Below are 27,656 nucleotides of genomic sequence, written 5' to 3'. Positions count from 1 at the left end.
TTCAACATGGCTTTAACAACCCAGAACTGTTTGGCTTGGGACTTACAGGCACTGTATAGCCTGAATTAACATAACCCAACTCTAGACAACAGTGTAGTAATTAAAAAGAATGCATCAGTAGCACATGACTTTACAAGGCATATGAAGAGTTTTGCAACCACACCTAAGTATTAGGGATGTGCACGGAACGGCGGAGCTGCGGTCCGGCACTGGGATGGGGGTTCCTTTAAGGGCAAGGTGAGGGTGTACTTACCCCTCCAATATCTTTCCTCCCGCTGGTGCGCGTATTTTAGTAAGCATTTGGGGCGGCAGGGTACATCCCTGCTGCCCCTTCCCCCAGTCGTCAGCAAAAGGCATCAGAAAGCCTTTTGCGTGTGCACACATCGCGCGCACATATCACGTCTCCATCATGTGTGTGCGCATCACGTCTCCGCGTCGTGCTCATGCGCAAAAGGCTTTCTGAAGCCTTTTGCTGACAACTGGGGGAAAGAGTGGCAGGGAGGTACCCTGCTGCCCCAAATGCTTACAAAAATACATGTGCCGGTGGGGGGAAGCGGCGGGAGGGGTAAGTACACCCCCCCTTAAAGGAACCCCCCTCCCCGGCGCCGAACCGTCCCATGTCCGGACCAGTCCGGAGGCCTTTAGAATGGCCTCTGGACTAATCCATGCACATCACAACTAAGTCTATGAAATATATTAAGAAATAAGATTTGCACACAGAATAAGGAATTGGGAGGAAAGAGAGAAAATGGGAGTAAAAAAAAAGGCACACAGGGATACAAAAACATAAACTAACTAGCACTGAGTTTTACCTTAGTCTAGCAGTAGGCACGGGCGTGGAGGGAGGCCATAGGCAGCCCAGGCTCAGCTCGCTGCCTCGGTCCCCCTAGGCCCACGCCCTGAGTCAGCCTCTGACATCAGACGCAGGGAGCAGTAGCCATGCCCCCTGCATCTGGCGGCAGACATGGGGTGTGTGGTTTAGCACCCAAATGGGGCTACATGGCCCCATTCGGGAGCTGAACCACCACCACCCCCGCATCTGATCTCTGACACCGCCTGAGGGGTGGCAGCCTGGGTTCTTTGAACCCATTCGCTCAGTGGTGACTCCACTCCTGAGTAGGCAGGTTCTTAGCTGAGAAAGCATTTATCTCTACAGTGTATCCCTTTCTCGGCAATAGAAGCAACTGGTGACATGGTAGCGTGGATTACTCAGGACTGGACCGGTGACAAAATGGTGGGAGTCGTCTTGGCCCCTATTTTATAGTGATTACAAAGCGGGAAGGCTTTCCCACTCTTCCAGAGATAGATAGCTCTGGGATCCAATGAAAAGAGTTGGCATATCTCTGATATAACACTGGTCTTAGGCCATACCAGGATTGAAGTTTCCCCTCTAAACCGAAGGTTTCTCCTCCATAATGGGTCTGAACCTACATGTCTAAATGTAGATCTGGTTTGAGCTATTGTGAAAAAGGGTTTAAGACTAGATGGCCCTGTCCCTTCAATGACAAAAGCACTAATTTTCCTCATTCAGTAACAAAAGAGAGGAATATCCTGCATTCACTCAGGGTGGAGTAGAAGCATTGGGCATTCTTGAGTTAAGATGCGGATCTGCATTTCATCACAATAATTAGCCACAGGAAAGCTGATTCATGTAATCAAGTTTTAGTGTGGATCTGCTGAATTACATTCACAACCAACCTAAGCTATGCTGAGGCGTATCTAGGGAAAATAGCGCCTACGGCAAGCACTGAAATTATGCCCCCTGTCCAAACATCTGACACCCATCTTTCAGATAACTTTACCATAATATCAGCTGAAAAATACAAGTCAAGCTCGTTAATCTTTTAATATTTCAAAAACTATTTAGCAGTGCACGTAGCCAGACCAAAAAATGCTGGAAAACTACACATTTCAGTATGTTGGGGCTCATGAAATACCCAAATACTATGTGGAGGTGTACTTGGAAAACTAAACAGAAGTGCATGTCTAATTCTCTACTATGCATTGTAGCATCACTATTACATAAGCTTTAAAAATAAATAGAGAATTTGACTTTTCCCCGATACTCTGAAAATAATTAAAGCATATGCAGAGTAAACTGTGTCACTGCTTGGAATATAGTCTAGTATTTCAGAAAGACAGTTAAAATGAGAGAAAGATCAAGACACTCCCAGTGGGCCTTAATACTAAGGATTTCACACTGATTCAAAGACAAACTCATCATTAATAGCCATATTATTAAGACATCACATTTAACTCACTTATCACAAGAAGCAAAGTAAGAGCAAATGAATATAATCCTAGCTTATAAGCTTCAGCTCAGTATTCACAAGCCCTGGTTCTCTGTACATAGTGCCAATCTGAATATGTGTACAGTGACATATTATATTTTTTAAAATTAAATTTTTGTTACCTGTAGCCCCTTTGGGGGGCTTCCTAAAGGCCTTGAGGGGGTCTGAAAAGGTTACCCCTCCCCCCACTGGCCTCTAGGGCCTCGTAGAGACCATTTGAGCATGTGTGGTGGCCATTTTAAAAAATATTTTTTAAAAAAGTGGCCGCTGAAAACAAAATGGCCACCACGCATGCTCAAATGGCCTCTACAAGGCCTGGCATGGCCTAGGGCATCACAGAGGCCATTTGAGCATGTGCAGTGGCCATTTTGTTTTCTGCAGCCATTTTTAATTTTTAAAAATTTTTTTAAAATGGTGCCCCCTTCGAGTGGCACTCTGGGCATGTGCCCTTCCTGCCCTACTCTAGATACGCCCCAATGCTATGCAATCTTTAGCATATCTGCAAAAGATTGAGTAAATTGCAACTTCTTATCCATGTAGATCAGATGTAGATGTGCATCCATGTATCCTGAGCAATACCACTGCATATATTAGTACAATTGAATTCAGAGGCAAAGATCTCCAACTTCACATAGATACTGATGATATCTGTTGGTGACTCATCAGGAGAGATCTTGGGGTTGTGGTAGACAGCTCTTTGAAAATGCCAATTCAGTGCACAGAAGGATGCCTCTGAATACCAGTTGAAAGGGAGCAACAACAGGAGAGAGGACATGCTTTTATCTCCTGCTTGTGTTGTGGGGGGCTTCCAAGTTCTCAGAGGCATCTAATGGGTCACTGTGAGAAACAGGATGCTGGACGAGATAGGATATGAGCCTGATTTTGCAGGGCCCTTCTTATGTTTTTAAGCAGGTGACCCTAATTATTATGCAGGATTTCTCTTTCACATCTTTATCTCTCCCCTGCTTTGGATGGATTTATTTCTTAATGGCAGAAACAAATCCAGGGATGAGGCAAATGAAAGTGACTTTTATAAATGGGAAAGTGATTGTGCATAAAAGCCAGAGTTTCACCAGATGGGATGGATTTACCAAAAGAACATCCACAGCTCAACTCATAATTACATATTCTGCAATATGCTTAAATACAAACCCAATGCACAGCCCTTATTGGCTCATGTTTTGTATGTCTATAAAGCCCTTTTCTGTTACCTATATTTTAACATTTGTTTTCAGTAATGTAAGAAGTATGCCTTTGATGATACTATACTCGATGTCCATAATATTATATTGTATTTTATTACAGTCAATTATATGTATGTATGTGTGTATTTTTGTATGCATGCATCTGAGTTAACATCATTTGATTATACTTACTGACATACCAGCTACTAATGGGGAAAAGTGGTGAAGAATAATATCTTTGCAGAAGTAGCACATTCAGTTGAGAAGAAATGTTTTTCTGCAAAGAATTATTCAGATATGATTGCACACAATATGTCACAATAAAATTAAATAAGAGCATATCTTTGCATATTAAATAAACCAATTAGTACACAGAGAGAGAGAGAGGGAGGGAAGGAAGGAAGGAGGGAAGGAAGGAGAGGAGAGAGAGAGAGAATTGGAGAGCTGGTCTTGTGGTAGCAAGCATGACTTGTCCCCTTAGCTAAGCAGGGTCCTCCCTGGTTGCATATGAAAGGGAAACTAGAAATGTGATCACTGTAAGATCTTCCCCTCAGGGCATGGAGCTGCTGCTCTGCGAAGAGCAGAAGGTTCCCAGTTCCCTCCCTGGCTTCTCCAAGAGAAAGCTGAGAGAGATTCCTGCCTGCAACCTTAGAGAAGCCGCTGCCAGTCTGTGAAGACAATAATGGGCTAGATAGACCAATGGTCTGACTCAGTATATGGCAGGTTCCTATGTACCTATGTTCCTAATTAGTAAACAATTTCCATTTAAAATGTAGGGTCTCATTTTCCCTGTAGTAATATAAGTCAGCCAGCTAAACTAACAACAGTGCAGGGAGAGCTGCCCAACTCGACTTCCCTAGAATGCTGCTGCTGTTGTGGCATCACAAATCATATTGGATCAAGCTGTTCCTCTTCATGGTCTCTGTGCATTCACACTTATGGGTTCTGCACCTGCACAGCATCTCATTCGGAACCTCCTAGAGCTTTGCCTCAGAGCATTTTGGTTTGGGCCCCACCCCAATGCCTATGCATATACAGAGTACCGCTCCAGCTCGCTTGCTCAGCATCACCCAAAGAGAAGAGTCCCCTCCTTTCCTTGGAGGTTCCTCCTCTCGCAAGAAGAGAGCAAGGGGGACAATGAGCAATCAACCTGAGGCAGCAGTGGTGCTAGGAGCGGGACAGGCAAGGCAAAGCTGGATGTGGCATACATCTCCTCCCAGATGTGCAAGGGACGTCAGTGACAAATATCCCTATACTGCTTTTCAACCAATGTTCTCAAAGTAGTTTAGACAGACAGACAGACAGACAGACAGACAGATAGATAGATAGATAGATAGATAGATAGATAGATAGATAGATAGATAGATAGATAGACGTACGTGGTTCTCTGACCCAAAGGGGCTCACAATCATTAAAAATATTAAAATAAATACGGTGGCCACCAGCAACAGGCACTAAAGGTATGCTGTGCTGGAGTTGGACTATGATGGCGCCTCTTTGCTCACTTAGTAGGGATGCCAGTGATGAGGGAAAGGGGGAAAGGGCCAGGGGCGAAGCCAGTAGAGTGTGCACCAGGAAGAGGATGGAGTGGGAGTGTGAAAAGACTCCAGCCCCAGGTGGTGGGCCTGTGAAGCACAAGAGACAGATAGCAGCAGAGAGTAGATGAGGGGGTGGCCGGAACCAGCAGTAGGCAGGTGGGGTGACCCTCACTGCAGGACAAGGGCCCGCACCAGCCAACCCATGGTCACTCGCTGCATTACCTCAGTTGCCATTACCTCAATTGCCTCATAGGTGAGCTGCCCCTACTTACATTTGTAAGGACTTGTTATATATTGGCTATATTGTCTAATGGGACTTTTGTAGGACCCGAGAAACAAACATTACACAACAAAAACAAATGTTGTTATATAACAAAAATAATATATAGGATTTTTCTAGCTCCTACTGCCATCTCTGTCACAAAGCACTATGTTGTCATGTGAAGTATCCTCAAGCCTGCCTATGTATACACGTGACCTACTACTGTACACAGCAAATAAATAAACAAGAGTAATAGGGATTAACTCAGAATTTGTTGTAATGGTTCATGAACTAATGATTAGCTAGTGCCTCAGATGTGTCAATGTAATGTACAGGCATTATTATCTTATACAGGCATTATTACATTGCTGCTACTATCATTATAATATTTAACCCCCCTCAATAAATGTCATCACACTGGAAGGAGCTTAAACATTCTCCAAAGCCAAGCGTGTGGCTTGTATACAATATAAAAACCTTCTGAAGTATCTCTCTTGTAGGATGAGGCAAAAGGAAGAGAGGTGAGTCCAAACAGTTGTATTTGTTCACAGAAGAGAAGACTATTCCAGGTGGCTACATGATAAACGTTTAAGGGGTGGAAGCTAGTGGCTGTTACTGTTTCTAGTTAAGAATAGCGAAACATCTGTTTTGCACTGAGGAATTCTGTCTGCTATCTACATCATGAATATGTTGTCAGTATACGTTTTGATAGTGTTTGGAAGGAGATTTTAGACTGAGAACATCTTCAGATGTGCACTTTTCTTGCTGTTAATCCACGGTCTTTTGCTATGTGTGGTGGCCTGCCTGGTGGGAAGGTCCATGCATCCAAATGCATGGTCTGAATGCAACTTTTCAATAACTTTGCTAAAGTGAATAGCAACCTCATGGTAAATGCACATCTGAAGTTGTTTGGAGAGAAGATTCTAAAACAGATGGAGAAATTAATCCAAGAATCAAGAATCTCCCTTGGACTAGTTCCATTGTAGATATTATTCTATTATGCACAATATGGGCTGTACAAGATCCACAGTTGTCTTTGCAATGAACCATTACTTCTCATGCATTGTTTTTAGCAGAAATTACAGTGTGCCGATTTTTGTGTTGTGTAAATTAAGCTGATAACATTAATATTAGTTTAAGGCTACACCGCAAGTTTAATGGCTTGGTGGTGATTTGAACTTGGGTTACTGATCACCAAGCAGAATACACGATCCACTATGCCGCATTGATAGCGGCTAGTATTTTCACTCTCCGTTCCGCAGTGAATTAAACTGCTGCAGCCCCAATCAGTTAAATTAGGCTGCTAATGGCAAAATTGTTTTGAGAATCAGATTGTCTACAAACATGGATAGTGTTATATATGATATGGTTAACATCTGTTTGTGTTTCTGTGGTTTATATGATTTTCCACAGATTGATTTTCTTGTATATATTTTTGTGAAATACAGCAATTGTATGAGATTGTTACATTTGCAGTATAACACTAAGTACATTCATCTGTTTATTTTATTATTATTCATGTTTGCATTCTTTTCAGACCTCTGAGTGCTTCACTTAATTTCACTTCATTAACCACATGATGCTGATTGTGCTTCTGGTGCTGGGCCTTTCTGCCTCTGTTGGTAAGTAGCTGAAACTGCTTTTTTAGCCATATCTACAGCTATGCTTTAGATTTATATTGGCTTTGCCATGTTAACTGTCAACATCTCATCAAAGAATTCTGGGAATAGTAGTTTGGTGAGGTGCTTAGAATAGATCTCTAGCTTCCCACAGCCCCAGACTATAGTTTCCAGAGTTATCATGGAGGAGATGTGACAGTTTAAACTACAAGTCTATAATGCTGATATACCCTATATCTCAAAGCATATTGTTTAGCCTTAAAAGAAGATTCGTGTTTTGAGATCTGTGAACAGGGAGATAATTTAATCAACTAATGCCTGGTGGATTTCTCTGGAATAGGCACCTGCCTTCTCTATTACTGAGAAGAAAGAGTAAGTTCAGTTGGCAATTAGAAGTTTGAAAGTCACAAAAGTTATCATAATAAGATATATGTCAATATAAATCTAAAAGAGAAACATATCTATACAGATGTGTCATTTCTGATAGCATTTTATTCAACATTTTAAAGGTTACTGTAACCTTAAAACAACATTTTAAGGGCACAATAGTGTGGGTCATTCTGAATGAGGTCATATTGTAAAACAACTGCCTTGTATTTTAGAACCCAATGCGAATTATGGATGCTATGGTGACTTGAGGAGTATTGATACCCCTGTGATTACTTGTGGAAATGTGGCAGACACAAGCAACTGTGGTAAGCATGAAAAGTGTTTGTTTTGCTGTAATAAGAATATTCATAGATATTAATGCTAGATATCTAGCATTAATGTGGGCAGGATAACCTGGTGGCGCAGTGGTAAAACTGCCGCCCTGTAACCAGAACGTTACAAGTTCGATCCTGACCAGGGGCTCAGGGTTGACTCAGCCTTCCATCCTTCCGAAGTCGGTAAAATGAGTACCCAGAATGTTGGGGGGCAATATGCTAAATCATTGTAAACCGCTTAGAGAGCTTCCAGCTATAGAGCGGTATATAAATGTAAGTGCTATTGCTATTGCTAAGTACCAGTTTCTGAACTAGGCACCTAGGAGTTATCATTAAGAAGCCACAACATCTGACCCAAGCGAAACTCACCTGTCCCTTGAGAAGCAGATTCTGGCACTGAAATTAAAATTCAATTAATTCTTGCTTAAAATAAACACCAGACTCCCCTTAATTACACAGTTACCCAGGCCCTATAAAACCACACTCTCCCACATTTCACCGGTGAAAATAAGGACATGACTGTGAATGCTTAGGGGGCGTGGTCAAGCAACCTGGGCAGTGTGGCATGGCATGGAGTTCTGATTACAAGTATGCCATAAAGGGAAAGCAGCAGATAATAAAGAGCATATAAAACACATTATTCCAGATTACCAAAGCAGATGAGCCAAACCCATGCTCTCCAGTATTTCGCATATGAAAATAAGGAGACACTTCAACCATTCTCATATCAAAGATTATATGGCTTCTTTTCTTGAAGCATTTGTGACACGTTGTTTTGCTGTTCCATGATGATTTTCTGTAATCTGTGACAAACCTCCATCTACACAGCCAAGCTGAATGATAATTTCCCTCCTCCTCATCCTACAGATCCATCTTAGATTAATCTTACGTAACTGCATAATTTAGATACATCCTACAGTTAAGGGTTGTTTTCTCTCCAAGCAATCAAATGGGAGCAGAAGAAGGGCTCTTACTTATAATAATAATAATTCAATTTAATAATTTATTATTATTATTCTTACTTATCCTGCTCTAACCCAGCAGGACCAATTTGCTGGTGAGTCGGAGCTAGGCCCACTATAGATGGCCTTAGAACTCATGTCAGCACCCCGTTTGAACAGGATGAATGCCCTGTGTCAGATGCCACAATTCAGACTGCTACTTTTTATTTCCTGGCAGAGTTTGGTGCGTTCCATAGTTCTGTCAACAGGCAAAAAATCAACACAAGAAATATTCCTCATGAGTTAGGGCCACCTCTTTTTATTTATTTTTATTTCTGTATGTAAACTGCTTTGGGAACTTTTGTTGAAAAGCGGTATATAAATATTTGTAGCAGCAATAGCAGCAATATATGTGGCATTAGTAGTTCACCCTAGTGCATTCGCTTTTTCTGGCATATACAGCATGTGGAGGACCAAAATCCAGATTGGGACCGTGGAAGGAGATAGTGGGGTGTTAATTGAATCCTGTAGTCCCAATCTGGTTTGTGTCCCTGTACATGCCATTTACACAGTAAAACAGCTGACGGTTTCAATTAATTTTTTCCCTGTTAAATCACAGGTATATGTGTGAGCATACACACAGAGGCGTAACAAGACCTCTGGGGGCCAGGGGACAAAATCTCAGCAGGGGGGCCACCCCCTCCCAGCAGCCCAGGCCACACCCCCTGCATCTGATGTCAGATGCAAGGAATGGGGCAAACAACATCTCTCCACTGCCACTCCTACCTAGTGTTGGCTACCCCCGACACCGCTGCTGTCACTGCCCCTGCCCTGCCATTGCTTCTTATCTTGGCCCCTGTGGTGGCGGCGATGGGTGCTGTGGCTGTCGGATGGCAGGTGGTCTCTCCAGCCAGCCTATGCACCACTCCAGCCAAACTGCATGCCTGCGCAGTTTGACTATGGTAGTCACATGCCCATTCCAGAGAGGCCTGCTGCCTGACAGCCAAAACCTGCTGGGGGCCCCTGGGGGGTCAGGGACATTTGTTCCTGCTTGCTCATGCATACACACACACACACACACACTTACACCTACTTGCCATAATCCTGATCTAGTGTGCTATTTATACCAGAAAAAGCAAGCATACTCAGAGGTCATTCACACAATCAGAACTGTGTTCTACCCAGGTTTGGTAGCTGTGTGCGTTCCCAATTTTCGGTTGTGTGGAAGCAAGGTGGGAGGATAACCTGAGTAGCTTTTCCTCTTACATTGCTTCCACACAATCACTTCTACTCAGGTTTTCCTCCTACCTTGCTTCCATACAACCAAAAATTGAGAGCAACCACAGTTCCCAAACACAGGAAGAACACAGTTTTTGACTGTGTGAACGACCTCTAGGGATAACAAGGCTTTAGATGAAAAACACATTTAAATTCCATAGTATCTATATATTTAAAAGCCTTAGGACGTATGTTGCACATCTTGTGGTACGTGGCACATCTCACAAGAGTTGTCCAGGGGAGAGAGAAGGCATGGAGTAGGGCTGAGCAGTGGACGGAGGGACAGCTGCTGCTGAGGAGGAGGAGGGAGGGCTGAGGAGGAGACTGTGCTGAAGCAACAAGGAAGAAAGAAGAGACATTGAGCAGTGGCCTCTGTAACCCTGCCAAGTCTCTTCACGAGGAGGATGGCTGGGGTGGAAGAGCGCATCAAGGGCCTCTCCGTGTAGGCTGGAAGGGAGAGCTGTTCTTCTCATGAGGAGACTCAGTAGGGTGACATGATGGAGGCCGGCCCTCAGTGAGCTCTCTTGCCCAAATTGGCCATTCTGCTCGTGAGGAAACTCGGCAGGACGATGCGATGGAGGCCAGCAGTAGGAGCTGACCTAGGCCACTGCAATGCTGCTCTCCCTAGGAAGGGGAGGGGAGGCGGAGGCTGAAGGATGGGGGAGAGCAAGAGAGAAAGAGTTGTGGGGGGATAGAGAGAGTTGTGGGGGGAGAGAGTTGTGGGGGGAGAGAGTTGTGGGGGGGCAAGAGAGAGAATTGTGGGGGGAGAGGGAGACAGATGAGGGGGGGAGAGAGAGAGAGTTGTGGGGAGAGTGGGGGAGGTTTTGCCACCTCCACTGCCAACCTGGATGGAAGGGGGTGGCTTAAGGAGGGGGGAGGGGGAGGCAGGGCAGGGAGCCGAATTGTCCAGGGCGGGGTGAGAGACGGAGAACTAGGATGCAGGGCCAGCTAGGTTTCATATATTTTCTGTGCTCGTACACTCTCTAATATGAGTTCAATACTAGTAATTATTAATTATAATTCTTTCCCAACAACAACCACATTGTTATCTTTACAGGAGGTACTGCTATAGAAAGAGTTGCTCAAATAGATATAGTCCGTGTAAGAAGATATGAAGTCCAGATCAGGAATGTTGCTAGAAATCTGTGTGTGGAACCTGCCCTGATTGCAGCAATGATATGCCGTGAAAGTCGGGTTGGGCATCTCCTTGTCAATGGCTGGAACTCTGGACGAAGTAGATACGGCCTGATGCAGGTATAAAGGGATGAATAGAAACATATTTATAATCATATTTTAATATGGCCTTCAGCTGTATACATGTGCTGCTACTCAGTCTTCATGGCTCAGTTTCACATAGCTGAACATAAGAAGCTCTCTTAGGGCCAAACAACACTGGCTTTTTAAAAGCATCTTTAGAAGACACACATAGTGTGGACATAGACAGAACCTTTTATCTTTAACAATAATTCAAACAGGGCTCTGATATGGTCTGGGTGCATGGTGAGGATGGTTTAGTTTAGTGAGGATGGAGCCAGCGTGGTATAGTGGTTAGAGTGCTGGACTAGGACCAGGGAGACCTAAGTTCAAATCCCCATTCAGCCATGATACTAGCTGGGTGACTCTGGGCCAGTCTCAGCCTAACCTACTTCACAGGGATGTTGTGAGGAGAAACTCAAGTATGTAGTACACCGCTCTGGGCTCCTTGGAGGAAGAGCGGGATATAAATGTAAATAAATAAATAAATACTCCCCCCCATAGCTCTGTTCACCCCCCCCCAATGCAAGTCCCTCCCTCATTTTGTCTTGGGAGCAAATTGTCTCTTGGGAGCAATTTGAGAGGCAAAACTGGGACAGGGGAGAAATTCTATCCCCCCGCCCCCAGCTTGTACCACATTCCCAGTGCAGATTGCGATATGCTGATTTGGCTTATTTTTAAAGATAAGGATCACTTCCAGTCCCACTGCCTTTTCATCTAAAGACTGAACTGAACTTTTGGTCCATCTAGCTCAGTATTGTCTATACTGGCTGGCTTTCCAAGATTTCATACAGTATTCTTGCCCAGACCTAAGTAAAGTAAAGTAAAGTAAAGTAAAGTAAAGTAAAGTGTGGTGCCCACAGAGCCCTGTGGTTTTCTTTGGTAGAATACAGGAGGGATTTACCATTGCTTCCTCCCCCGCAGTGTGAGATGATGATGCCTTTCAGCATCTTCCTATATCGCTGCTGCCTGATATAGGTGTTTCCCATAGTCTGGGAAACATACCAGAGGGGATGCAAACCAACCACCTTCTGCTTGTTAGTCAAGCATTTTCTCACTGTGCCACTTAAGCCCTACCTGGTGTTAATTCAGAGGCACAGATGTGGCTGTGTTAACTCAGTGGTGAGGGAATTGTACTCTGCATATGCTCAGTGGCATTCTCATCATTTATTATTGCTTCACATGTTCTGTGGAAGAGAACTCGTATTGGAAATTATTTCTGTGGCCAAGCCCTCGATCAAATTAAGCCCTGACAACAAGTAGAAATAAGCATAGCAATAAAAAGTGAATCTTGTGACATAATAATTTAGTTTCACAAGATCCAGCAAAGAATTTAAGCAGAAGATCAGTTCTGTGCATCGGTAGTTGCTCCACCTTTAGGATTCTTATTGTATATCTGCATTTACTGATTGACCAAAATATATGCAAATTTAAAATTGCCCTTATGCAAGAAAAAATAAAAAACTGTGTGTCACTTCCTTCCAAAAAATCCCTGTATAGAACTGAACAAAAACTCTGTATAATTTTTTTTTTAAGTCTGCAGACCTAAGTGCACACTTTCTAGTAAATCCCATTGATCTCAGTAGGGTTTGCCACAGAGTCAACATGGATCACGCTTCACCTGACATCTAATGGGTATAATAGATGTCAGGTGTAGCACACAACATATAAACAGCCAAAATCCCAATTCCTGGAGTTTGGTGGTAAGTCTGACTTCTGGTGGGGCAGTGGGGGTGGGGGAGCCAACACTGATCATGTCATTCAAACCCACCAGCGTTGGCTCCATCAGCCCTGTGAACAATTCTGGAACCAGCATCTGGAACTGACTTCAGCTGTTGGCTACAGATGTCATTTCTGGAACTGTAAGAGCCAACATTGGTGGGTTTGGATGATGCAACCAACATTGGCTTCCTGCCTCCCACTCAGAGGCGCTCGAGGATGAAGTCCAGGGCCTCCACACCCCCTTGGGAGCTCCAAATCCTCTTTAGTCTGTCCTGGGAGGTGTGGTTTGTGCCCTCAGGAACCTACATGTTAAAAAATGATGCTTAACTTGCAGCAGGTGTGGGAGGGGCCCCCAAAGGCCTTTAGGTTCAGGCTCCAAAATTTACCTAGGTGCACCTCTGCTCCCACACACTGGAAGCCAGGCTTGCTGATGAACTCAGGAAACTGGAGATTTGGCTTTTCCTGTGTATGTTAACCCGCTCATTGTTTTCTAAGCCTCCATGAATTAATTGTGTTTCCTTTCTCAGCTGCAAAGCCTCAAATCATATAACCCTATAGAAAGATTTTGTTAATTCCTTTCTTTTAAATGCTGAATTAGGTTAATGGTTTGTGTTTTAAGCAAGTCATGAAGTAGTAAGATATATCAAGGTTATTCTAACGACCAATCGAACAGGTGCAGGAGGTGGGGGCTTTGCAAACCTTGCCTTCTCCCCAGATGAGTATCCCTAGACTGGTGTGAGTGTGGAGTGCGCTCCCACACCATCAGTGCTGTTCCATGCAGCACAGAGCAATGCAGATTGCTCTGAGGCCGGGACTTGTCATCCCGGCCTCCGGCATCCCACAGTGCACCACATGCCAAGCGCAGTGCACTGGGGGATTCCCCCAGGGGACAGCACCAGTGTTCTAACTTTTTTCCATCTGTGTGCAGAATAAGCTTTGTTCTGGGTGGCAGTATCAAGGCTGCCACCTTGATCAAGGCTGGGATCCATGTGGATCCCAGTGCTTTTCATGGACTGTCAAGTCCAGGCGTGGACCTGGCTGCTCATGAGAACAGCCTCATCCTTTAGCAACCTCTACATCAGGCTCCATTGCTCAGCTCTTTCAGTTCTGGGAAAGAGAGGGGAGGGGGGAAATCATTACCAGATTTCTTCCCTGCTAATTATCTGAATCCATTTTATGTTCTCTGTGTAACATTGTAAATAAGCTCTTCTTGTATATCCAAATATTGGATTAGCCATATATTAGGGCTGTTGAGGGGCAGCCCTTCCATGCAGCGAGGCGAGGTGATCATCTCCGGAAACAGATTGTTGGAGCGCCAGCAGTGCAGCAAAATGCCTTCCTATAGTATCCCAGCTTTACAAGATGGGGAAAGAGGGTACTCACAAGGAGAGGGCGGCCTTTGGCACATTGCCTCAGGGGCACAGAGGTCTTAAGCCACCACTCAGGCTGTTCATCAGGTTATTTGGATGAATGAGGTTATCAGTCCCAATAGGGCCAGCTTCAGGGATGCAAAGTGATTTCTTTCTAAGGCAAGATTTCAAATATGTATCTCTATCTTCCAGATTCACAGCCACTACTATCCAATTATTGGAGCTTGGAACAGCGAAGAACATATCAGTCAAGCTACAACTATCCTAATTACACAAATACGAGCATTACGGAAAAGATTCCCTCACTGGACTTGGCAGCAATATTGGAGAGGTACAATGATGTGATATAAATTGCCCAGAAGTTAAAACTATACTTTTAAGACTGAAGCTTCATTGGGTTCCAAGGCTCTGATATAGCCCCTTACAGTCAAAAAGTGCTGCTGAGCTGAAACAGGTGTCAGTAACAGGTGCATCAGAGCCATGAATGGAGTGAAGTTATCCAGTTTGTAATGAACTTACCTTTCTAAATACTGTTCCCTGGTGATACAAATAATAAACTGCCCATTTGGGTTAGATAGACTGAAATGATATATGAGAGTCTTTCAGAATTTGAAACAGGGATTGCTGCTTTAGGAAGAAGAGGAACAAGAACAATTGTGCTGGCTAGTCCTGGCTAGTCCATTTCAGAGCTAGGGTAAGGTATCGTAGATAACAATGAAATAGGGAAGCAGAGGAAGGTTGATCCTATACAAAGGAATCTAGAAGTTTGATTTGCATTATTCTTCCTGCTGTTGAGACAATAGAGCTGATTTATTGTGTATTTTCCTCAGATGGCTTAATGTGCTTTTGAATTTGTTTTTAATATTGTTCTCCGCTTTGAGAACTCATTTGAGTGAAAAAGTGGATTATAAATAAGAGCAACAGAGGGATTAAAACCCATGGAGAGTGGCAAAGAACAGTGTGTAGATGCTTCATTAAGCAGTCACTGGAAACTTGGGATCCATTTATATTTCTGCAGCTTTTGTAGATTAGACTCCTACATTTTCACCTTTTCCTGCATACTATGTGGGCTTGAAACTTGCTTTGTGATGTTTTTAATTTATTTTTCCGGATGCTGCAGAGTCTCTCTTGTAAAAACAAATGTGCCTATAATATGCAAAAGATTTTGCACATAGACTACAGGCAATGGACATACATTTTATTCAGTATTTTATACCCTGTGTAAGTGTAGCCTTAGCATCAATTTTGAAGTTACTTTTCCATGCTCACAAATCCCAGCTTGTGCACGGGAGCGTTTTGCAATGAGGGGATGTCAGCAGCAGCATGTGAACAGCCTCATAGAGTTGTTTTATCTAGCATGGAGTCTTGCCAGTAGCAAAGACCAAATAGATCCATAACTGGCTCTCCCAATATTTATTTCTTTTTTCACAGCAGCTGTGTGAAGTAGCTAAATTGATCAGAACATGGCAGTAATGAAGGAGATTAACCCTTCTCCCTGCACCATTTCCTCAGTCAGTCACACACTACCACTGGTCCTGGTGGTGGTGGTGGGGGGAACAGTACAATATAAATACCTTTATTTTTCCCCTAGTGGGGATAATAATGGATGGTTCTGATTGGGAAAACAAGACAGGGGTAGAGTAGAAAAACAAACCCTTCCTCTGTGCCACTTTTCTGATGACATAAGACCAAACTAGGTATAATTGTGTCCTTGTTTCCCTCACCCCTGTAAAGTGTGTGTGTGTGAGTGAGAGAGAGAGAGAGAGAGAGAGAGAGATCAGGACCATTGCAAGGGGTAAGGTTAAAGCTGTCCAACAACAACAACAATTTACATACCGCTTTTCAAAAAAAGTTTCCAAAGCAGTTTACATAGAGAAATAATAAATAAAGATGGTTCCCTGTCCCCAAAGGGCTCACAATCTAAAAAGAAACCTAAGATAGACACCAGCAACAGTCACTGGAGGTACTGTGCTGAGCGTGGATAGGGCCAGTTACTCTCCCCTGCTAAATAAAGAGAATCACCACGTTAAAAAAAAGTGCCTCTTTGCCTAGTGCTGAACTGGATTGAGCCCCAATGCATGCCCTTTACAGAAAGAAAAAGCAAGCATGCCAAGACCAATGCCTTGATTAGTGTCACATCTCATTTGTTCCAAAGCTATTAACCTTCTCCACCAGTGACTTCAAACAAACCTTGTTTTGTTCTGTCTGCTTATGTCTTCCAAAATTGGGAGGGTATAGGGGGTTCAAGCATTTGATAGGCCACAATAAATGACTGATGGGCTCTGTTCTGTTTGAAGGGCACAAGTAGTGCTATACAGTGTTTCTCTTCAAGTCTCCATTCATTATTCTGTTTCATTGTAGGTGGGATCTGTGCCTACCAAGCAGGCATTACAGATATTCTCAGCTATCCTGGAACAGACTTTTGTGGTACATACCGACGCTTTGCTGATGAAGTGATTTTTACAGCCAGATATTATTCCAATTCACTCTTTTTAGAGTAATTGTCTTTTTAAAGCTTTTAATATAGAAGAAATCTGAAGATGAATTGAAATAGTAGTGAGGAAGCCATTACTGTAAACTCAAGATATATTGGGCAGGCTCTCACAATCCAAGTGCCACCAAAAGTGGAGCAGAGAAGGCACATGCGCTCCCAGTACTTGATTTTCTGGGGAGTGAAAATGTTGGGCAGAGGACTGGGAAGTTATCATGTGCAAAGAGTCAAATGTAGTTGGTCAGTGCAGGCAGCTAACATTGGTGATGTTAGATTTGATCTAGGGTGGAAGAGGTTGGCCACCTGTGCCAACCAAATATGATTGCACTTTGCATACAATCACTTCTCAGACCTCCGCCCAACATTTTCACCACCCAGATATTTAGTATCAGGAGCACACACGTCTCCTTCTCCTCCTTTCCTCTGCCTGACTTCTGGAGGCATTTTGATCATGAGAACCAGCCCACTGCGTCCAACTTTTCTTAGTATTCGTAAAGTTAAAGTGTGCCATCAAGTCGATTTCGACTCCAGGTGACCACACAGCCCTGTGGTTTTCATTGGTAGAATACAGGAGGGGTTTACCATTGCCTCCTCCCGCACAGTGTGAGATGATGATGCCTTTCAGCATCTTCCTATATCGCTGCTGCCCGATATAGGTGTTTCCCATAGTCTGGGAAACATTTCCCATAGTCTGGGAAACATACCAGTGGGGATTCAAACCAGCAACCTTCTGCTTGTTAGTCAAGCATTTCCCCACTGTGACACTTAAGGTCCTGGAAACCCACAGACTCTCATCACTCTAAAGTATTTGTCCTCACTGTGTCTTCTCCATCTGCTGAGCAGGCTTCATCAGCAGGCCTAAATTAAAGACAGTCTGAATGCAGGAAATTCAACACAGTGATGTCTTTTAATAAATTAAAATGGAAATAATTAAAATGTTAAATAATCGTAGCCACTTTTGCCTTCCTTTATTTTTAGAAAGGCAAGTTTTGAACTTCTGAGTATCTAGTTCTGAGAAGACAGGTATCTTTGATCTTCATTAGTCTTGTTTCCACTATAATTCACAGGAATGTCCTTTCACTCTAGCTTTGCTTACCTTACAACTTTTGTTTGGATCTGACAGAGAAAACAAGGCACTTCTCTTGGTATTCTCAATCCCAGTACATTTCTTCCTTCACGAGCTCAATCAGGAGCCTAGCTACTTATGGGAGCAGCATACTTACTCAGTAAATTATGTCTTCAACTACATTCTCTGGAGCAAAATATGCCACAGAGTGACTGAGGTTACTCATGGTCAAAATTCTTGTCTTTAGCAGCAGTCCAATATGAAAAGATACTGGCGAGCAAAGAAGCATGCAATGCCTTTGTGGCTTACACAGTCTAAAAAGCAATTATGGGCTGAGTAGCATTCCACAGGTGGTAGACTCAATAGCATTCAATAGCTGGTTATTGTTCTGAGAGTTAGTGACAATGGCACTAGTACAAGGCTAATACCTACTCAATATTATATTTTTCACACACTTTACAACTGTCTCTGAATCATACACAAAAATAAGGCAAGGCAAAACATGGCTACTGTTGATTTCTGAACAACCATAATAATTTTGTTTGAGGGTTTTTGTTTTATTTGTAATGTGACAGGATAGGTTTGTCAATGTACCATGAAACTGATTTTTTTTTTTTAAAAGTAACATATCAAAGCATTTTGGGTGTAAAGCAAACGACAAATAGCTCTTAACTGTAAGTATTTGACTACATGTGTGACAGTTGGTATTACTTAGATCACACAAAATAATTAACTTGATATTTATATATGTCAAGGTTTTGCTACAGATCCATACTAGGGAAAGAGAAAGGATGTGTATTTTGAGATGTGCTCTTTCAGATAATTTTGATTTAGTCTTCTGTTTAAATTATTTCAAGTGACATAGGGCATGATCCATCCAAAGTTAACTACTTTCCCACTACATCAGCGGTCCTTAACTTTGGATTGTGCCCCTGAAATTGTATATAGAAGAGTGCAATAAGCAAGATGGTCACCATAAAAATAATGGAGGGGAGGTTCCCTCTGTGGGTTTTCAGGAGACCTTTAAATAACTTTTTATTTTTAATTTTATATGTTATAAACTACAAGATTGCATGCAACAAAGAGAAAAATATAAACAGCTTCACAGCTCATAAATTACACAGATTAATGTGCAGTCAAACTGAAGGCACTAGAGAGAACAGAATCTCATGCTGGAGAATGCCCATAGCCCAAAGAATCTGGAGAAATAGTTATCAGAAACTTACTGCATGTACTAACACATCAAAGAATAAAGATGGATGTTAACCTTGCAGGACATGTGTATGATGATTTTGATGAGTCGATATAAATAAAAAAGGCAACCCTCAGTACTTTAAAAACCCAGCCCTTAAGCACTGGAATGCAGAAGGTCTGGCTGAGTGGATTTTTTTTTTGTCCTTACCGATATTCCACATGGAGTCAAAACAAGCTTGGATGGGTGGGGGCTTCAAGAACTTCCAGCCTCTAGCTATAGTTACCTTTGCAGCAGGGGCGTAACTACCATTAGGCAAGGGGAGGCAGCTGCCTGGGGGCCCCCATGCCTCGAGGGGCCCCCCCAAAGGCAAGTCAAATGTGAAGTGAGTGTGTGTGTATCAGCGAGGGGCCCATTTTAAAATTTTGTATCTGGGCCCACTCCAGCCTCGTTACGCCCCTGCTTTGCAGTTACAAGAAGCAGGGAAATTGGTTCCTTTGTGAGACTTTTGATATGCAATAGAGAACATTTTGTGAGTATTTTGGTATAAGGAAAGGTTGAAACTAATTTGAATGAACTAAATCTGGGTTAATTACATCTGGAAGCCCATCACTACAGATCTGAAGCAAAACCTACTAAAAATAACTTTATTGCCAGTGGCTGCGGTAAATAAAGGGAAGCAGCCTTTATTGTATTGTATCTCAAATGTTCTCAACATGTGGGGCGCCATAGCCCTTTGGACCATCTATGCTTGATGTCACAAGTGGAATTTTCTTTAAAAACAAAACATTTCAGAGACCTGGAGCTTTCCCAGACACCAGGCTTTATGCAGGTTTTCTGCTAGGCTTTACTGCAAGTTCAAAGTTGCTCCCTAAAACTGACACAAAAAGTGGATTTATTTTTTTTACCCCGATATAAATCAGGCTACACTTTAATGTATGATGAAAATCTCGAATTGTGTGTGAAGTGCTCCCTGATAGCTCACAGGGACTTGGGGGTAGGCCTGAAATGCTTAACCTGTATATTTGTAAATAGAACAGATAATTACAAAGACACCATCAGCCTCCAGTGATCTTGTTGGAGATCCAGTGCATGGACCTTTTGCACTATGGTAATGATCCTTAGGGGCATTGGAAGTAGGGGTAGTTAGTGATGATCTCTTGCCTGTCCCCGCTTGCCTCTACTCTATGACCCCCGCCTTGACTCCTCAGGTACTTCCTGTAGTAAGTCAGTCCCCTTCCTTTCTTCCTAGAGAGAAGATGGAACATCTCTCTCTCTCTCCCTACCGATTTATGATGCAGCTGATAGACAGGTCTTTCTTATCTCAAATGTACTTCACTAATAAATCAACGTACTGTTTCAATTGAACAACAATCTCCATGTGTGTTCTTTAAGTAGCTGCAACAAACTCTACAATCTACTCTGTAACTGGAGGGTAGCTTCTCTTATTAGTGCTCTGCTAAATAATAACCTCAACAGATCTCTCCAGAGGAAGCCAGAATCCTGGTAGCACTGCACCCCCAGAACCTTTCACCACTTGGGGAAATGGGGAGTGTGGGCAACCACACTACAGAATAACAGCACTGTAACATAAGCAACAGAAGAAAACTAGGCTGCTGAAATGAGGAGAGGGGACTGAGAAATGACGTTGCCACTGTTGTGCACACCTGTGTATCAGCTATTATTACCACTGTAATTTGCTTTACACGGGGCTGCCCATTAAGATATCATAGAAAACTCTGTCAGTCCAGAATGTGGCAACCAAAGTGGTTGCTGGTGTTAGCCACCAAGTATATGAATGCCATCTTGCAGGTTACAGAGTAGAGTGCAGAGTTTAGTTATTACAGTTATTTAAATAACATGCATGTAGACTGTTGTACAATCTAAACTAAACTAGCTGACCCTGCGCAGAGCATCTGTGCAGTTGTGCACTGAGCCTGTGGCATCCCTCTGCAGCTCGCTCACCCCCCGCAGCTTGCTCGCTCTCCCCCCACAGCTCGCTTGCTCTCCCCCCACAGCTCGCTCGCTCTCCCCCCCACAGCTCGCTCGCTCTCCCCCCCACAGCTCGCTCACTCGCTCACTCTCTCCCGCAGCTTGCTTGCTCGCTCTCCCCCTGCAGCTTGCTCACTCTCTTGCTCTCCCCCTGCAGCTTGCTCACTCCCCCCGCAGCTCGCTCGCTCTCCCCCGCAGCTCGCTCGCTCACTCGCTCTCCCCTGCAGCTCGCTCGCTCTCCCCCCCGCAGTTTGCTCTCCCCCCGCAGCTCTCTCCCCCGCAGCTCTCCCCATTGGACAGGCCAGGGCCAGGCCATCCCGCCACCACCTCCCACCTCCTCCTCCTGGCTGGTAGGGCTTTGCCCACTGTCTGCCCACCTCCTCGCCGCCGCCATTATTTCTCCCCACCACCGCCTCCTCTTCTTGGCTGGTGGGGCTTCGCCCATCATCCACCCACCTCTTCTGGCTGGAGGGGCTTCGCCTGCCAGCCCTCCACCTCTGCATCCTGACCACCACCATTATTTCTCTCTGCTTCAATGCTGGAACTCTTGCACACTCTAGAGCATCCCTGCGTTAGTACTTGATTGCTCCCCTCACCTCAGAGATCTCCCCACCCTCACCTGAGCTGCACTCCTGATTCTCCTCCTCCATCATGTTGCTTCCATCCCCCTCACCCTTCTTGGTCATGGCTGCAGCATTGCTGCCGCCTATTGGCCAAGCTGCAGCCCCCTATCCCCAGAGACCTCCCCACCCTCACCCGAGTCCCGCTCCTGCTCCTCCCCACAGGAGCAGCAGCAGTGGTTGATCAGGCCGTTCCTCGCTGTTGCCACCACCATGGCCGCTCATTCCCCTCAGGCTGCTGACAGGCCGGGGCCCATCCCTTGCCTGCCTGCCTCCCTCTGACAATGGCCTTAGTAGCCCCAAACAGCAGCAGTGGTTGACTGGGCCCTTCCTTGCTGCTAGTGCTGCCATGGCCGCTCATTCTCCTCAGGCCTGTCCCTTGCCCTTCCTTCTGTCTCTCTTCCCCCTCCCTTCTTTTTCTCTTTCTCTCTCCTCCACTCGCTCTTTTCCACTCTTTCTTCCCCCTCCCTTCATGTTTTATCTCTCCCTCCCTGAGTTAACAGATTTTGTTCATCTTGTTTCCTCATTTAATTCACACAACGGCATCCTCCTTCTCCTGAAGGGGCTCTTTCCTCCCTCAGGACCCATCTTTTTGCAGACCCCTGCCCACTGTCCTTTTATATATATAGGTTCCTCTCCTCTACAATCAAGAACATCTTCCAACCAGTAACAGCTGCATTCCAACTGACCTTAACCATCACAGGCTCCTCCTCATCTGCATAGGGAATCCCCACTGCCCAATCACCACAGTGCCACAGGCTCCTCCCCGCTATCTGCATATGGAATCCCCACTGCCCAATCACCATGGTGCTTCTGCTCTCACAGGCTCCTTCTCTCTATCTGCATATGGAATCCCCACTGCCCAATAAAGTGTCACGCCCTCGATCTCCGACAGTGAGGAGGAAGGGGAAGCTGTCAACTTTCCAGGCGATGCAGGAGTGTCTGAGGGGCAGAGCCCGGCTGTCAGTATTCATGAAACAGCTGTGGATAATGACTCTGAGCAGGCACAACAACCTGAGGCAGCAGAAATTGTGAAAGACCAATCGGAAGAAGAGCTATGTAACCAACCCCCGCCAACCCCCCAACAGCGGCGTGTCACGAGACACAGGGATCAATTAGAGACTCTTAGGAAAAGCAAACGCCTGTTGCAGAGGGCTGATAAGCCTTAAATCCCTGCCAGCTGGGAGCTCTTGTGGCTTGCACTATATATCACGTCGTCAGTTGGCTACTCCCTGCTGAAAAACAACATTCGTCACTATATGTCGACAGCGTGCAGCCAAGTCCAGTCGAGACCCTGACATAAGGTGCTTCTGCTTGCAAACTCTGTCAGCCAATCGCCTCCTTTCTACCACGTCCCCACACATGGCCCGTTTTGGAGAATTAATAATATAGGTAGGTTTATTGGTGAAGTACATTTTGGATAGGAAAGACCTAGTCCTATCAGCTACATAATGGATAGGTAGGGGGAGAGAGAGATGTTTCCATCTACTCTCTAAGAGGAAAGGAAGAGGACTGACTCATTGTGGGAAGTACCTGAGGAGTCAATGCAGGGGTCATAAGGTAGAGGCAAGCAGGGACAGGTAAGGAGCACCTCACTAATTACCTCTACTCCCAATGCCCCTAGTGCAATGCACTGGAACTCCATATCCAACACAATTAACAATTTAAATAATTTAAATCTTTGAGTGTGCTTAGCTGGGTGTGGTGGTGTCAGGACCTCTCCGGATCCCAATCCTGATGAGGCCTCTGAAGAGGAGGAGCAGGACCCTACAGCAGCAGCAACAACTCCAGACTGGATCCCTGCAGCATCAGCAACTAATATCAGGAGACCCAACTGATATCAGAGACAGAGGCGTAACTAGGGAAAATTGCGCCCCTGTCCAAACAGGAATGATGGGACTTGTAGTCAACAATATCTGGAAATCCCTGTTAAAAGGAACACTGTACCATCTAGACATGGTTATTGATGTGAAAACCTGAAAACATGAGCCATCTCTGTAAAAGACTTAGAACAACAGTCAGGAGTTATGCAAGGATTCCAAGTGTCATTTTCTCTGTCTCATCTCATTCTTTAAAAAACATGACTGTCCTAGAGGATCACCTGCCCAAATAGCCACTAGCAAAATAGGGGAAGAAGAAGGTGGGGTGTGTGTGTGTCTATAAACCAGCCTTTGTCTTATGATGACTGTTGGCTCATGATGGGGTATATGTGCATTCACCACACTAGTGCTTACTTTGACACCAAGAGGGAGGAGGATACATTAGTTTGCCACACTAGACAGAGGAATTTGCAACAGGAGCAGACAGCCAAGTTCTACCAGGGCCAAAACCAGCCCCTGACAGACTAAGAAATCATTGTAATTTGCCCCTTCCTGTCACAAGCAGTGTGCTGTTCTTTTATTATTGATTCTAACTCTCAGATATCCCAGTCATGGATGGAAAATTCAGGGTCAATTTACAAGAGACACATTTTCTACATGGAAGTTTCTTCTGTGCAGGTGTTGTGCAGAAACCCATGTGTAGTGACCGCCAGGGGCATAGCAAGGTTGGAATGGGCCAAGATGAGATTTTAAAATGGGCCCCCAGGCCCTCAAAGTCCAGGGCCTCCACACACCCCAGGCCCCCAAGGATTTAAGTCTGATATTTCAAAATAAGTATGCTGCCTGGAAATACATTTCACTGAATACACACACGCACACTTCACAATATATAGTGATATACATTGAGTACTATATATTTGTACTACTTTTAATGCCTAGAGCACACTAGCAACGCTAATTATTAAAATGGCCCCCTCGCTGCAGATTAGCAAAGGAGACTTTCAACCATGCAGGGTGAGCCTATGTTTGTTTTCTCAGAATTCTGAACAAATTCAGTAAAGTTTGATTCCAGGAGGTTTTTCACACGAGGCTTTTAAAGCCCTTTAACACACATCTCCTCTGGAATGGAGGTGCTGCATTCACATGTTGGCCAGATTTACCCTGAAGTCCCTGCAAGTTATTGGGGAGCAGTTCACACACAAGAAAAATAAAATAAAATAAAATAAAAGCACAACACATGCTTCACAGTTCTCACTCAGAACTTCTGGGTTGCAAAACAACTTGAACATAAGTGCATTTATGAATGAATGAATGAAAATAAATAAAATATACTTGTTCCAGAAGTTTTTGTAATTTTCTGCCCTGAAACAAGCCACTTATAGGCTTTAGATAGTTTTTGTTTTTAAAGCCAGCACATTTTTCAGTCTGTTTTAAATTAAATATTCAGAGACTTCTCAGTCTCGCCCCACCCCCCATATCAAAGCCCTATGGCAAGCAGATTCCTATGGGGTGGGGGGACCATAAAAAGGAATTCACAGCCTACCTGGCAAAAGCTGTGCTGGATGGTCTGGGCAGAGGGGCTGCTGCTGCTGCTGCTGCAGAGAACTCTGCCTGCTTCCTCCTTCCTGGCTTGCTTGGCCTGCCCAGTACAGGCTTCAGGGAGGCCTACTCGGAGGCCTTTCTGGAAGCCCTGCCCAGCCACCGATCAGCTGAGAGGCGGGGAGAGAAGAGCTCTGCAGTTTGCAGGCCTTGCCGATCCTAGGCCTCGCCAATCAGCCGGAGCTGGAGGCGTGGCTGAGGGGCCCTGGGGCTGGGCAGGTGGGAAATGGGGTGAGGGTGGCAGGAACTGGTGTGGCGCCCCCACCTCAGTGGCACCTAGGGTACGTGCCCTGCCTGCCCCCCCCCAGTTCCGCCTATGATCAGAGACCCAATGCCCCCTGTTTGTACCATCCCAGCTCTGGACTCCCACATTTCCCCCAAGACTTCAGGGGTAGAGGTCACAACAGGGCTATGTAGAAGCTCAAAATTGTGATGCAGCACTAATTTGGCCATCCCGGCTCTCCACTCCAGAAGCCCTTCTCAAAAAGAAGAAACAAGAACCTTATCATTCACATGTTATGTTCAACATATGTACAGTAGTACACTTCCTAGCTCAGTGGCAGAGCATCTGCTTTGCATGCTAAAGGTCCCATGTTCAATCCCCGGCATCTGCAGGTCAGGCTGGGAAGAACTGATACCTGATACCTTGGAGAGTCAGTGACAGTTACTCTGGACAGTACTGAACTAGGTGGACCACTGGTTTGACTCAGTATAAAGTAGCATCCTATATTTCTATATAACCTGCATTTGAGGACCTGTACCCAGGCTCGTTTTTAAAGTACACACGTACAATTGTTCAGACTGATATATAGCTGATACGCCAGCTGTGTCCATTTCTTGAGATGAACAGCCTCAAAACAATGGTAAATATGTTGGTAACCTCCAGACCTGACTTTTGTAATGCGCTCTATATGGGGCTGCCTTTGTATGTAGTCCGGAAGCTTCAGCTGGTACAGAATGCGGCAGCCAGGTTGGTCTCTGGGTCATCTCGGAAAGACCACATCACTCCTTTGTTGACAGAGTTACACCAGTTGCCAATAGGTTTCCAGGCAAAATACAAAGTGCTAGTCATAACTTATAAAGCCCTAAATGGCTTAGGCCCTGGGTATCTAAGAGAACGTCTTCTTTATTATGAGCCCCACCGCCCATTGAGGTCATCCGGAGAGTTCCGTCTCCAGTTGCCACCAGCTCGGCTGGTGGCCACACAGGGACGGACTTTCTCGGTTGCTGCCCCGAGACTGATGCACTCCCCACTGTGATACGATCCTCCCCATCTCTGACAATTTTTAGAAAGCATTTGAAAACCCACCTCTTCACCCAAGCTTTTTCAGTTCTTTAAAATTTCAAGATTTTCATTCATTCATTCATTCATTCATTCATTCATTCATTCAATTTGTGGATGATTTTTAAATTGTTAAATTGTTTTAAGTTTTTGTATATCTTTTAACTTGTTTTATGCTATTGTTAACCACCCAGAGATGAAAGTTTGGGGTGGTGTACAAATGTGATAGATAGATAGATAGATAGATAGATAGATAGATAGATAGATAGATAGATAGATAGAATCATGTACTTTTGTACAGAAATCATTACCCCATGAAGTCTGAATAGGGTTTTGCACAAGCACCTGTTCTGGATCAGGACTTAGCTGAGATCCAGAAACAGGCAGAGCAACCACTATAAAACCCCTCAGTCTCTTCTGGTGTGACAGCTCTCTGAGGAAGCTTCTCCAACTCCAGGTCCAGCGACCATGGGCCTCTGCTTCAGGGAGAGAAGCAGAAACTTGAGCTCTGCAAAGGACTGTGTGTTGAGCTCTGTGTGAATGCAGGGCCAGCATCAGGGTTTGGCCAGGATGGGTACCAGCTGAGGATCCACACCAACACAGGAACATAGGAAGCGGCATTATATCAAGTCAGACCAACGGGTGATCTAGCTCAATATTGTCTACACATTGACTGACAGCCGCTCCCCAAGGTTACAGGCAGGAATCTTTTGCAGCCCTGTCTGGAGATGCCAGGGAGTGAACCTGGGACCTTCCACTGAGCTACAGCCCCATTTCCTAAGGGGAATATCTTACAGTGTTCATGTGTAGACTCCCATACAAATGCAAACCAAAGTGGACCCTACTTAGCAAAGGAGACATTTAATGCTTGGTACCACAAGACCAGCTCTCTTTCCTTCAAGTCTTAAATCAGTGGATAGGAGATGGGAATTCTTCTCTGGCTTGGATTGCAGTCCTGAGGGAGGATGCAGGGACATTTGGGAGAAAGCTCATTGGTTGGCGGGGATGATGGGGGGAGGAGATGCTGCAGCTGTGATTGTGGCTGCTGAGGGAATTGACAATGGTCACAGCTTCGCTTTTTCCTATCCTCCATCCCCATCACACACTGAGGCAGATACAATAGTGGACTGGACAAGAGACTCATACAGCAGACTCCCTGAGAATGCAGACACCTTTGAGGGAAAGCTCACGGGCCAGTGTGGAAGGTGGGAGGAGGAATAGCTGCCATTGCTGAGAAGTGGTGGCAGCTTCTCTTCTTCTCATTCTCCAACCCCATCAGTGAATTGGGGTGGGATGCAGCACTGCAACAACCAAAAGATGCACACAGCAGCTCTTCTTTTTCCTATTTTCTACAGTGGCCAAAGGGGAAAAAATAATAATAACATGTCATCATGAGCCCCATTACAGACAGCACCATCATCTGCATTGGAA

The 27,656-nt window shown here is 44.7% G+C and overlaps 1 protein-coding gene across 1 annotated transcript; it reads left to right on the top strand.

The window, feature by feature from the left end:
- The first annotated feature begins 6,826 nt into the window (after window positions 1-6,826).
- On the top strand, window positions 6,827-16,933 carry LOC128348827 (lysozyme g-like). Its single transcript, XM_053304509.1, has 5 exons — window positions 6,827-6,897; window positions 7,497-7,589; window positions 10,875-11,071; window positions 14,356-14,494; window positions 16,525-16,933. The coding sequence occupies exons 1-5, from the start codon at window positions 6,852-6,854 to the stop codon at window positions 16,662-16,664; spliced, it is 615 nt and encodes a 204-aa protein (XP_053160484.1). The 5' UTR covers window positions 6,827-6,851; the 3' UTR covers window positions 16,665-16,933.
- Window positions 16,934-27,656: the final 10,723 nt, after the last annotated feature.

The sequence above is a fragment of the Hemicordylus capensis genome, chromosome 3 (assembly GCF_027244095.1).
Source record: "Hemicordylus capensis ecotype Gifberg chromosome 3, rHemCap1.1.pri, whole genome shotgun sequence".
Lineage (NCBI taxonomy): Eukaryota > Metazoa > Chordata > Lepidosauria > Squamata > Cordylidae > Hemicordylus > Hemicordylus capensis.
Note: the sequence above shows the minus strand (reverse complement) of the source record. Positions and strands in the feature narration are given on the sequence as shown.